The 13,351-nt window shown below is 34.4% G+C and overlaps 1 protein-coding gene and 1 long non-coding RNA gene across 4 annotated transcripts in view; one reads left to right on the top strand and one right to left on the bottom strand.

Moving 5' to 3' along the window:
* The first annotated feature begins 2 nt into the window (after positions 1–2).
* On the top strand, positions 3–3,865 carry LOC144201353 (uncharacterized). 3 transcript variants are annotated; one of them, XR_013327320.1, is made up of 7 exons: positions 3–693; positions 1,094–1,191; positions 1,667–1,754; positions 2,357–2,573; positions 2,653–3,065; positions 3,194–3,373; positions 3,452–3,865. It is a non-coding gene; the product is annotated as an uncharacterized LOC144201353 (long non-coding RNA). The 3 variants fall into 3 exon arrangements; XR_013327321.1 differs by having other exon boundaries at positions 2,357–3,065; positions 3,194–3,321; XR_013327319.1 differs by having other exon boundaries at positions 2,357–3,065.
* LOC144201351 (protein unc-13 homolog A) overlaps positions 1,414–13,351 on the bottom strand; it is a 33,770-nt gene continuing 21,832 nt past the window's right edge. The window contains exons 32-42 of the mRNA XM_077723898.1: positions 13,092–13,169; positions 12,906–12,994; positions 12,681–12,824; positions 12,475–12,598; positions 11,725–11,781; positions 11,567–11,647; positions 3,670–3,817; positions 3,498–3,554; positions 3,338–3,424; positions 3,114–3,270; positions 1,414–3,017 (exon numbers count right to left, since the gene is read on the bottom strand). Coding sequence (XP_077580024.1) covers positions 2,729–3,017; positions 3,114–3,270; positions 3,338–3,424; positions 3,498–3,554; positions 3,670–3,817; positions 11,567–11,647; positions 11,725–11,781; positions 12,475–12,598; positions 12,681–12,824; positions 12,906–12,994; positions 13,092–13,169 — 1,311 coding nt within the window. The 3' untranslated portion in view covers positions 1,414–2,728. The remainder of the gene's footprint in view (positions 3,018–3,113; positions 3,271–3,337; positions 3,425–3,497; positions 3,555–3,669; positions 3,818–11,566; positions 11,648–11,724; positions 11,782–12,474; positions 12,599–12,680; positions 12,825–12,905; positions 12,995–13,091; positions 13,170–13,351) is intronic.

Below are 13,351 nucleotides of genomic sequence, written 5' to 3'. Positions count from 1 at the left end.
AAATTCCTATTTACATAGTTTCTTTCCTATTCTCTGAGCTGGTTTGTTTACATGCTTGTTTGGTAGCTTAGTACACGTTCCAGCTCACTTCTCAGTTTGTCTTCTAGTTAACCTCAATGTTTTCTTGTGTTCTAACTAATTTTCTTGTTTTCTAATTTCTTTTTCAGGCCTCCATGGCTCGCTGACAAAAAGACGGACCCCCTGCACACAAGAGATCGTGACATAAATGTCCTTTTATTAGGAAGCAGATAAGTTGGGCCGCATTCCATTACCGGAACAATTGATTATGATAGGAAAGCAATTAGAAACATCCTCAGTAGAAAATAATCCTATCATGCGAATTGTGTGTTCACACTACATTCCTATTGGTTACAGACGACATATTCACAAGCCTGTTGGAGAAGAAACAGAAGGTTGTATTGTTTTGAATGTTTTCTTTTGTGTTTTTTGTTGTTGTTCCCTTTAGAAAGTACAGAGACGGATGGAGAAGAGGGAAATGTCCAAAAAACGAGACACGTGCTGGCACACTAGACAAACTCCAATCATGCATTTCTGTTTTTTTTTTTTTTGTGTATTCACAGGAGAGGGAAGGAGGAGGCGGTCACGTCTACGTGCACGCATGCATGTGAGTCATTCAACGTGGCCCTTTTGTGCTTCGGCAGAGATCGCAATTGGATGCTGGCTGCTTTGCAGGTGATAACATTTTCATTTTGATCTGAATGTACAAATGGCAACTTTGTGTGTGTGCTCCTTACAAATTGGACAGTGGTCATAGCTATGGAGCCGGGTTTCCCAAACTTGGCATGTTATCAGTTTTATTGACAAGTCAGTTAATAGTAACCATACATTTCATAGTCTATTTTACATTCCTTTGTATTGTTGACATTTCATTTTAGTTCTTGAATCCTTCTAAAAAATCAAGTTTGGGAAACCTAATTGCAGTAAATGGCGTGAAACTACTACTCTGGTAGTTACGACCATTGTATCCAAGTATTGAGTCGAGAACGTGACGAGCCAGCAGAGTTTGTGCACGCTCAATGACATCATTAACGGGACAATTTTTTTCTGTTTTTGTTTTTTTGGCGGCAAACAGGAACAGTTAAAAGCGCTTGGCGGCGACTTTGATGGCTTGTCGTTTGGAAAGAAAATGGCGTAGGAGCTCCAGTGCGTGCAAATGGGGTCCTTCTCAAGGCAAGTAGTTGTTTAAGGACACAAAGACATTCTTCGTACAAAACGTATCCGAGCGAAAACATAACGACGGGATTGGAAATTGCGCCCACTTTATTTGACAGCGCCTTCGTATTGCTCGCAATCTTGGGACCTCTTTTGGCAGGGGGAGGGGTGTCTGGGGGTCTCGTAGCCCTTTTCCAAAGCATCGGGCAAATGTAGGAGGCCCTCTTTCTGTTTGGAGGGGGTTGCCATGGTTACAGTGGGTTAATCACAGTGTCGACATGCGGGACGTTAACGACGGCACGGGACACGCGGCAGACAGTTGCTTATCCGGGTCGGTCCCGGGGTTCTTGTCACAATATAGGGTGTTCCAAAAGGTATAACACCATCTCGTTGGGCAATCATTTTGACAATTTTTGTTGAAATAACTTCAGATTTTCACAGCTTGGGTAGAAATGTTTTAAGTTTTTGTGTGTAATGTGGGCCTTCTTCACAGATTTTGCAAGGAAGGCACCAACTACAAGGTCTGAGGATGAAGAAATCCTGTATTTGTGGACTGGGACTCAGAAAAATGCACTATACAGGTAAGACTCTGGTTTTGCTAAATTGATAGATGCTACTCAGAATATTTGTTCCATTGTCTTGGTTGGGTTTAGGGTATTATATCCTGAAAACCCCGTTTTAGCTCAACTAGTAGAGCGTTTGCTTACCATGCAGGATGTAGAGGGTTCGATTCCCACATCCACCAAGTACTAACTTGGTTCTAAAGTCCATGGTAAAACATAATAAGAGTTGGCCAGTGGAAGGTAAGATGGTGGGTTGGGCACTTAGCTCAATTAGTAGAGTGCTCGCTTACCATGTGAAAGGGGGTTGGTTCAATTCCCACATTCATAAAGTTTTAACTTAGAGTTAAAGTCCATGCTGGAACATAACAGTTGGCCAGTGCTTTGTAGGGAGGAGGGCTGGGACTTAGCTCAAATAGTAAATGCCTGTCTACTATGTGAGAGGTTGTGAGATCAATTCCCACATCCTCCAAATTGTCACTTCAAGGTGAAGACTAATAATACTTCACCAATGCATCTATCAATTTAGCAAATTCACATTTTTCATTGAGTCAAACCTCCAAATAGGGTGTTTATTTTAAATGTATTTTTACTAACAACATTGTCTTTTCCACCATCGACAGCATCCAGCGCAGTCAGATAAGCCTTGGTTTGGACACCCCCTGTTACACTCCACACGACACGAGACAAGCAGGAGCGGAAGGACAACGCACAATGACACAGACAGACGTAGCATAGCGACACGCTCTCCCCCTTATTACAGGAGGAGACAAAAGTGCAAAAGTGGTCTTCCTCTAACTAGCGTCTGCTCGGAAGTGTGGGCGTTAGAAAAAGGGTGACGTAAGTACCGTGTGTGTGTGTGGCTAACCTGAAGCTAAAACTCCAAATCCGACTTTGTAGAAAGGTCTTCTGCCCTCAGGTGTCGCAAAGGTCTTCACGGCGGGCAGTCAAGCTCGCGGGGGAGTGTGCTTGGTGAATCCCCCGGCCATCGCCTCTCAACTGCGGCCCTCCTCGGCCGAGCGCTGGTCCGACTTGAGCTTGACGAACTCTTTGGCCACGTCGTCGTTGTTACGTTGCGACAGGATGCGCAGCACCGTCAAGCCCGTCTCGTCCATGTGCACACGGCGGCCAAGAGGAAGCCAACAGGTGACGCTACCCTTGTTGGCGATGTCCTTCACCTGCAGCAAGGCCATGCCCACTGTGCGGTCCTCCCGGGCAAAGCAGTAATCCTTCACGCACACTTGTAGCTCGTAACTCTCGGGACCCACCTCCGTGCCCAGTGAGCTGGAAATGGGACGATAACCATCAAATCGACATTTCCGTGAAGAAAAGGTAGGCGATTATGTTTGTCACTACGTGGAATGATGTGCAAATACTCACTATTGGAAGCTCTCGTTGAATTTAGGGGACCAACTGTTGTTCTTGGATTTGGTTGCAAACTTCCTCTTCTTGTCGCTAAGGTGAGGCCCGATGATGTAGACCTCCACAAAAGGCCGGAAACCCTGGGCCCTCCATTTCAAGTCGTTAGCGGCCACCACTGAAGGACAACCGACAGAGGAACATTACTCACCACGCCTTCAAACAGAAGGCAAGTTGGCGTTTACCTTTAATGCTGATCTTGTGCTCGCCGTTGGGTTGAGGTAGTATATCCACGTGCATGACCACTTCTCCAACCGCGTCCACTCCCGATGCTGAAACAAAGTGTCCTTCATTTGTAGACAAAATAGGATGGAACCACAGAAAAGGACAAGCGGAGGTGCGTACGTTTTTCTGGTGGCGTGTCTTCATTTGCCGTGCAGCGGATCCCTTTGCCTCCGTGGACTGAGAAGACACCGTTGAAGGACACAAATCAGTCACTCTTATCTACTTTGTAATGCTACTTCTCGTATATGAGGTATATATGCTTAAAAGAATGACATTGTGATGTATGTTGTACCCTGAGCATGCTGGGAGAGGACAAACTTCCTGATGAGTTTATCCGTAGCCTGCGTATACAAAGACAAGGCGTAACGCAGAGAGGCCAGGTCGGGACTCTTCTCCAAGAAGGTTTTCTTTAAGCCCACGCCTCCGGCATGGAAGTATTGCTGTGTGATTAAAGAGAAAATAAAGATGGTGTTATTCTTAGCGCTCAAGCTTTGTCATTCTTTCCTGAGTCTTACTATACTATGTCGTTTTTGAGAGCAAAAAGCCTTACTATACTATGTCGTTTTTGAGAGCAAAAAGCCTCACTATACTATGTCGTTTTTGAAGATAAAATGCCTTACTATACTATGTCGTTTTTGAAGATAAAATGCCTTACTATACTATGTCGTTTTTTCGCATAAACAAGCCTTACTATACTATGTCGTTTTCTGCGATAAAAAGCCTTACTATACTATGTCATTTTTTAACGAAAAAAAGCCTTACTATACTATGTCGTTTTTTAATGAAAAAAAGCCTTACTATACTATGTCGTTTTTTGAGATAAAAAGCCTTACTATACTATGTCGTTTTTTTTAGATAAAAAGCCTTACTATACTATGTCGTTTTTTTGAGATAAAAAGCCTTACTATACTATGTCGTTTTTTGAAATAAAAAGCCTTACTATACTGTGTCGTTTTTTAACGAAAAAAAGCCTTACTATACTATGTCGTTTTTTAACGAAAAAAAGCCTTACTATACTATGTCGTTTTTTAATGAAAAAAAAGCCTTACTATACTATGTCGTTTTTTGAGATAAAAAGCCTTACTATACTATGTCGTTTTTTTGAAATAAAAAGCCTTACTATACTATGTCGTTTTTTGAGATAAAAAGCCTTACTATACTATGTCGTTTTTTAACGAAAAAAAGCCTTACTATACTATGTCATTTTTTAACGAAAAAAAGCCTTACTATACTATGTCGTTTTTTAATGAAAAAAAGCCTTACTATACTATGTCGTTTTTTGAGATAAAAAGCCTTACTATACTATGTCGTTTTTTTTAGATAAAAAGCCTTACTATACTATGTCGTTTTTTTGAAATAAAAAGCCTTACTATACTATGTCGTTTTTTGAGATAAAAAGCCTTACTATACTATGTCGTTTTTTAACGAAAAAAAAGCCTTACTATACTATGTCGTTTTTTGAGATAAAAAGCCTTACTATACTATGTCGTTTTTTTGAGATAAAAAGCCTTACTATACTATGTCGTTTTTTGAAATAAAAAGCCTTACTATACTATGTCGTTTTTTAACGAAAAAAAGCCTTACTATACTATGTCGTTTTTTGAGATAAAAAGCCTTACTATACTATGTCGTTTTTTGAAATAAAAAGCCTTGCTATACTATGTCGTTTTTTAACGAAAAAAAGCCTTACTATACTGTCGTTTTTTGAAATAAAAAGCCTTGCTATACTATGTCGTTTTTTAACGAAAAAAAGCCTTACTATACTATGTCATTTTTTAATGAAAAAAAGCCTTACTATACTATGTCGTTTTTTTTAGATAAAAAGCCTTACTATACTATGTCGTTTTTTTGAAATAAAAAGCCTTACTATACTATGTCGTTTTTTGAGATAAAAAGCCTTACTATACTATGTCGTTTTTTGAGATAAAAAGCCTTACTATACTATGTCGTTTTTTTGAGATAAAAAGCCTTACTATACTATGTCGTTTTTTGAAATAAAAAGCCTTACTATACTGTGTCGTTTTTTAACGAAAAAAAGCCTTACTATACTATGTCGTTTTTAACGAAAAAAAGCCTTACTATACTATGTCGTTTTTTAACGAAAAAAGCCTTACTATACTATGTCGTTTTTTAATGAAAAAAAGCCTTACTATACTATGTTGTTTTTTGAGATAAAAAGCCTTACTATACTATGTCGTTTTTTTGAGATAAAAAGCCTTACTATACTATGTCGTTTTTTTGAAATAAAAAGCCTTACTATACTATGTCGTTTTTTGAGATAAAAAGCCTTACTATACTATGTCGTTTTTTGAGATAAAAAGCCTTACTATACTATGTCGTTTTTTAACGAAAAAAAGCCTTACTATACTATGTCGTTTTTTAACGAAAAAAAGCCTTACTATACTATGTCGTTTTTTGAGATAAAAAGCCTTACTATACTATGTCGTTTTTTGAAATAAAAAGCCTTGCTATACTATGTCGTTTTTTAACGAAAAAAAGCCTTACTATACTATGTCGTTTTTTGAAATAAAAAGCCTTGCTATACTATGTCGTTTTTTAACGAAAAAAAGCCTTACTATACTATGTCATTTTTTAATGAAAAAAAGCCTTACTATACTATGTCGTTTTTTGAGATAAAAAGCCTTACTATACTATGTCGTTTTTTTGAGATAAAAAGCCTTACTATACTATGTCGTTTTTTGAAATAAAAAGCCTTACTATACTATGTCGTTTTTTAACGAAAAAAGCCTTACTATACTATGTCGTTTTTTAACGAAAAAAAGCCTTACTATACTATGTCGTTTTTTAATGAAAAAAAGCCTTACTATACTATGTCGTTTTTTTGAAATAAAAAGCCTTACTATACTATGTCGTTTTTTGAGATAAAAAGCCTTACTATACTATGTCGTTTTTTAACGAAAAAAAGCCTTACTATACTATGTCGTTTTTTAATGAAAAAAAGCCTTACTATACTATGTCGTTTTTTTGAAATAAAAAGCCTTACTATACTATGTCGTTTTTTGAGATAAAAAGCCTTACTATACTATGTCGTTTTTTAACGAAAAAAGCCTTACTATACTATGTCGTTTTTTAACGAAAAAAAGCCTTACTATACTATGTCGTTTTTTAATGAAAAAAAGCCTTACTATACTATGTCGTTTTTTGAGATAAAAAGCCTTACTATACTATGTCGTTTTTTTGAGATAAAAAGCCTTACTATACTATGTCGTTTTTTGAAATAAAAAGCCTTACTATACTATGTCGTTTTTTAACGAAAAAAAGCCTTACTATACTATGTCGTTTTTTAATGAAAAAAAAGCCTTACTATACTATGTCGTTTTTTGAGATAAAAAGCCTTACTATACTATGTCGTTTTTTTGAAATAAAAAGCCTTACTATACTATGTCGTTTTTTGAGATAAAAAGCCTTACTATACTATGTCGTTTTTTAACGAAAAAAAAGCCTTACTATACTATGTCGTTTTTTAACGAAAAAAAAGCCTTACTATAATATGTCGTTTTTTGAGATAAAAAGCCTTACTATACTATGTCGTTTTTTTAGATAAAAAGCCTTACTATACTATGTCGTTTTTTAACGAAAAAAAGCCTTACTATACTATGTCGTTTTTTAATGAAAAAAAGCCTTACTATACTATGTCGTTTTTTGAGATAAAAAGCCTTACTATACTATGTCGTTTTTTTGAGATAAAAAGCCTTACAATACTATGTCGTCTTTTGAAATAAAAAGCCTTACTATACTATGTCGTTTTTTAACGAAAAAAGCCTTACTATACTATGTCGTTTTTTAACGAAAAAAGCCTTACTATACTATGTCGTTTTTTAACGAAAAAAAGCCTTACTATACTATGTCGTTTTTTAATGAAAAAAAGCCTTACTATACTATGTCGTTTTTTTGAAATAAAAAGCATTACTATACTATGTCGTTTTTTAACGAAAAAAAAGCCTTACTATACTATGTCGTTTTTTAACAAAAAAAAGCCTTACTATACTATGTCGTTTTTTGAGATAAAAAGCCTTACTATACTATGTCGTTTTTTAACGAAAAAAAAGCCTTACTATACTATGTCGTTTTTTGAGATAAAAAGCCTTACTATACTATGTCGTTTTTTTGAGATAAAAAGCCTTACTATACTATGTCGTTTTTTGAAATAAAAAGCCTTACTATACTATGTCGTTTTTTAACGAAAAAAAGCCTTACTATACTATGTCGTTTTTTAATGAAAAAAAAGCCTTACTATACTATGTCGTTTTTTGAGATAAAAAGCCTTACTATACTATGTCGTTTTTTTGAAATAAAAAGCCTTACTATACTATGTCGTTTTTTGAGATAAAAAGCCTTACTATACTATGTCGTTTTTTAACGAAAAAAAAGCCTTACTATACTATGTCGTTTTTTAACGAAAAAAAAGCCTTACTATAATATGTCGTTTTTTGAGATAAAAAGCCTTACTATACTATGTCGTTTTTTTAGATAAAAAGCCTTACTATACTATGTCGTTTTTTAACGAAAAAAAGCCTTACTATACTATGTCGTTTTTTTAATGAAAAAAAGCCTTACTATACTATGTCGTTTTTTGAGATAAAAAGCCTTACTATACTATGTCGTTTTTTTGAGATAAAAAGCCTTACAATACTATGTCGTCTTTTGAAATAAAAAGCCTTACTATACTATGTCGTTTTTTAACGAAAAAAGCCTTACTATACTATGTCGTTTTTTAACGAAAAAAGCCTTACTATACTATGTCGTTTTTTAACGAAAAAAAGCCTTACTATACTATGTCGTTTTTTAATGAAAAAAAGCCTTACTATACTATGTCGTTTTTTTGAAATAAAAAGCATTACTATACTATGTCGTTTTTTAACGAAAAAAAAGCCTTACTATACTATGTCGTTTTTTAACAAAAAAAAGCCTTACTATACTATGTCGTTTTTTGAGATAAAAAGCCTTACTATACTATGTCGTTTTTTAACGAAAAAAAAGCCTTACTATACTATGTCGTTTTTTGAGATAAAAAGCCTTACTATACTATGTCGTTTTTTTGAGATAAAAAGCCTTACTATACTATGTCGTTTTTTGAAATAAAAAGCCTTACTATACTATGTCGTTTTTTAACGAAAAAAAGCCTTACTATACTATGTCGTTTTTTAATGAAAAAAAAGCCTTACTATACTATGTCGTTTTTTGAGATAAAAAGCCTTACTATACTATGTCGTTTTTTTGAAATAAAAAGCCTTACTATACTATGTCGTTTTTTGAGATAAAAAGCCTTACTATACTATGTCGTTTTTTAACGAAAAAAAAGCCTTACTATACTATGTCGTTTTTTAACGAAAAAAAAGCCTTACTATAATATGTCGTTTTTTGAGATAAAAAGCCTTACTATACTATGTCGTTTTTTTAGATAAAAAGCCTTACTATACTATGTCGTTTTTTAACGAAAAAAAGCCTTACTATACTATGTCGTTTTTTAATGAAAAAAAGCCTTACTATACTATGTCGTTTTTTGAGATAAAAAGCCTTACTATACTATGTCGTTTTTTTGAGATAAAAAGCCTTACAATACTATGTCGTCTTTTGAAATAAAAAGCCTTACTATACTATGTCGTTTTTTAACGAAAAAAGCCTTACTATACTATGTCGTTTTTTAACGAAAAAAGCCTTACTATACTATGTCGTTTTTTAACGAAAAAAAGCCTTACTATACTATGTCGTTTTTTAATGAAAAAAAGCCTTACTATACTATGTCGTTTTTTTGAAATAAAAAGCATTACTATACTATGTCGTTTTTTAACGAAAAAAAAGCCTTACTATACTATGTCGTTTTTTAACAAAAAAAAGCCTTACTATACTATGTCGTTTTTTGAGATAAAAAGCCTTACTATACTATGTCGTTTTTTAACGAAAAAAAGCCTTACTATACTATGTCGTTTTTTAATGAAAAAAAGCCTTACTATACTATGTCGTTTTTTTGAGATAAAAAGCCTTACTATACTATGTCGTTTTTTGAGATAAAAAGCCTTACTATACTATGTCGTTTTTTAACGAAAAAAAAGCCTTACTATACTATGTCGTTTTTTGAGATAAAAAGCCTTACTATACTATGTCGTTTTTTTGAGATAAAAAGCCTTACTATACTATGTCGTTTTTTGAAATAAAAAGCCTTACTATACTATGTCGTTTTTTAACGAAAAAAAGCCTTACTATACTATGTCGTTTTTTAATGAAAAAAAAGCCTTACTATACTATGTCGTTTTTTGAGATAAAAAGCCTTACTATACTATGTCGTTTTTTTGAAATAAAAAGCCTTACTATACTATGTCGTTTTTTGAGATAAAAAGCCTTACTATACTATGTCGTTTTTTAACGAAAAAAAAGCCTTACTATACTATGTCGTTTTTTAACGAAAAAAAAGCCTTACTATAATATGTCGTTTTTTGAGATAAAAAGCCTTACTATACTATGTCGTTTTTTTAGATAAAAAGCCTTACTATACTATGTCGTTTTTTAACGAAAAAAAGCCTTACTATACTATGTCGTTTTTTAATGAAAAAAAGCCTTACTATACTATGTCGTTTTTTGAGATAAAAAGCCTTACTATACTATGTCGTTTTTTTGAGATAAAAAGCCTTACAATACTATGTCGTCTTTTGAAATAAAAAGCCTTACTATACTATGTCGTTTTTTAACGAAAAAAGCCTTACTATACTATGTCGTTTTTTAACGAAAAAAGCCTTACTATACTATGTCGTTTTTTAACGAAAAAAAGCCTTACTATACTATGTCGTTTTTTAATGAAAAAAAGCCTTACTATACTATGTCGTTTTTTTGAAATAAAAAGCATTACTATACTATGTCGTTTTTTAACGAAAAAAAAGCCTTACTATACTATGTCGTTTTTTAACAAAAAAAAAGCCTTACTATACTATGTCGTTTTTTGAGATAAAAAGCCTTACTATACTATGTCGTTTTTTAACGAAAAAAAGCCTTACTATACTATGTCGTTTTTTAATGAAAAAAAGCCTTACTATACTATGTCGTTTTTTGAGATAAAAAGCCTTACTATACTATGTCGTTTTTTTGAGATAAAAAGCCTTACTATACTATGTCGTTTTTTGAGATAAAAAGCCTTACTATACTATGTCGTTTTTTAACGAAAAAAAGCCTTACTATACTATGTCGTTTTTTAATGAAAAAAAGCCTTACTATACTATGTCGTTTTTTGAGATAAAAAGCCTTACTATACTATGTCGTTTTTTAACGAAAAAAAAGCCTTACTACACTGTCGTTTTTTTTAGATAAAATGCCTTACTATACTATGTCGTTTTTTGAGATAAAAAGCCTTACTATACTATGTCGTTTTTTTGAGATAAAAAGCCTTACTATACTATGTCGTTTTTTGAAATAAAAAGCCTTACTATACTGTGTCGTTTTTTAACGAAAAAAAGCCTTACTATAGTATGTCGTTTTTTAATGAAAAAAAGCCTTACTATACTATGTTGTTTTTTGAGATAAAAAGCCTTACTATACTATGTCGTTTTTTTGAGATAAAAAGCCTTACTATACTATGTCGTTTTTTTTAGATAAAAAGCCTTACTATACTATGTCGTTTTTTAACGAAAAAAAAGCCTTACTACACTGTCGTTTTTTTTAGATAAAATGCCTTACTATACTATGTCGTTTTTGAGAGCAAAAAGCCTTACTATACTATGTCGTTTTTTTTTAGATAAAAAGCCTTAATATACTATGTCGTTTTTTTTTAGATAAAAAGCCTTACTATATTACGTCGTTTTTGAGAGCAAAACGCCTTATTATACTATGTCGTTTTTCAGAGCCAAAAGCCTTACTATACTATGTAGTTTTTTAAAGCAAAAAGCCTTACTATACTATGTCGTTTTTAAGAGCAAAAAGCCTTACTATACTATGTCGTTTTTTTAAAGAAAAAAAGCCTAACTATACTATGTCGTTTTCGAGAGCCAAAAGCCTTACTATACTATGTCGTTTTCGAGAGCCAAAAGCCTTACTATACTATGTCATTTTTGAGAGCAAAAAGCCTTACTATACTATGTCGTTTTTTTAAAGAAAAAAAAGCCTTACTATACATGCTTGTCAGTGAGTCAATTAACAAAATCACCTGTAGTTGTTTGAAAGCCCTGGTTTAAGAAGTTTACCTTTATGGTGTCTAATGCCAACTCGATGACGGCACACTGCTTGGGAGTGAGCGCTTTGGCCTCCTCTCGACCCATGTGCTCCTGCAAAGTAGACACGGACGGGCGGGTTAAGGACCTTTTCGCCTTTGACTGCTGTTTTTTACTTGTAATCTTATTACCTTGAGCTTTGATAGTTGGCCTAATTCTTTAGCAGCGTTGAAGATCATCTGCGTTCCCTACAGTAAAAAAGGCAGCAAGAAAAGGTCACTTCAATACATGACATGTCAACTCAATATGGAGTAACGGGCAACTTTCCAGTGCTAAGTGACAAGTACAGCGGAGGTTTAACTCCTTTACTCAAGAGCAATTTAATTGTGAATACAAAGACGATTAACAAAATTAAAAAAAAGGAGGTGGGTGGGTTTCTAAGGTCTTTTCTACGTGAAGTATACAACTTTTGGAAACAGATTGTGAGTCTGAGTGTTGGCGTGCCATGCTTTAACATTACGCATTCATATTCAGACTGAGTTTATGGAAGTATAATCTAGAAATGTTTTCCATGCTGAGAGACAGAAATGTACTTACAATAACCTACGGGAAGAATAGAGGGCTTTAGAAAGATGGCCAACCACCATTATTTCAATCAAGTTAAGATATTAAGCAAAGCATTTATTTTTAGATGAGAGTTCCGCTTCATCCGGTATGTCTATTTTTAGATAAATATTTTAAAACCTTTTTATAAAAGGTATTAAAAACTATTCACTTATATATATGGAACTATGTGTGGTCTGACCTAGAGTAATAGATTTTTATATCTAGAAGAAGACCACTAGATGACAGCATTACTTAGGAAACCTTAAACCGCTCCATTAGTGGCAAAAAGGCATCAGATTTTGCTCTAGAAAAGAACAGAAAAGCTAATCACATACCGTCTGGTCAGTAAGTGTTGGAAGAACGATGGTTTTCTCCATGGTGTTCATCACCAATTTCCAGAGCTCTTTCAGCACTCTCTTCAAAACCGTCTTCTCGCAGATTTTAGCAAACAGAGAAAGGCTGTGGACAAAAACAACTTCGTGTCAGAAAAGACAAAAAAAGTGGACTGAAACTGTCCTTTTTCTCCTTTTTTTTGACTTACTTGCTATCCAGAAAGTCCATAATGGGTTGCAGAACATTATCAGCTTCCTGAACCACGCTGCCATTGGCTGGCACAGTCTGACCTTTGACCTGGGCCAAGATATCCCCCATCTGTCTGACGTTGTCCTCAATTTGGGGCTGGAAACTGTAGCGGCAAACAAAGAACGCATTGAAATCCTTTTTTTTTCTGAGACTTAGCAGACTTCCAAACTAACGGCGTACTCACCTGACGGCAAAAATGCGGCTGAGGTCATCCATGACGCTGTTTAGTTTATTCTGGAGTTCCTTCAGGAAGTCGCTGGCCTCTAAGTTGAGCTGAAAGAACAACCAACGGGATGAATAAATCAAGCCATTTGGTAGTTAGATGGCATTAGAATCAAATAGTTATGACATGAATCAGTCTGTTGCTCACATCTTTGCCTCCCATTGCTTCAAACATCTTCTCCAGCTGAACACGGAGCTGCTGGATATTGTTGATGATGATACATGGCTGCGGAATAAAAATAAAATAAAAAAATGGAAATAAAAAGGCGGAAATCATTCCGCGCACGTTTCTTTTCATCTTTCCGCTGCCGGTATTTGACTGTAATCAGTCTCCTCGAGCTTTGGTGAAAACACTTGGCGAGTCAGGAAAAGCGGGCAGATTTCACTAATTAAATCCTCCTCCGAGGC

Source organism: Stigmatopora nigra, chromosome 9 (genome assembly GCF_051989575.1).
Source record: "Stigmatopora nigra isolate UIUO_SnigA chromosome 9, RoL_Snig_1.1, whole genome shotgun sequence".
Lineage (NCBI taxonomy): Eukaryota > Metazoa > Chordata > Actinopteri > Syngnathiformes > Syngnathidae > Stigmatopora > Stigmatopora nigra.
The sequence above is the reverse complement of the archived record's forward strand: the minus strand, read 5'-3'. Positions and strand labels throughout refer to the sequence as shown.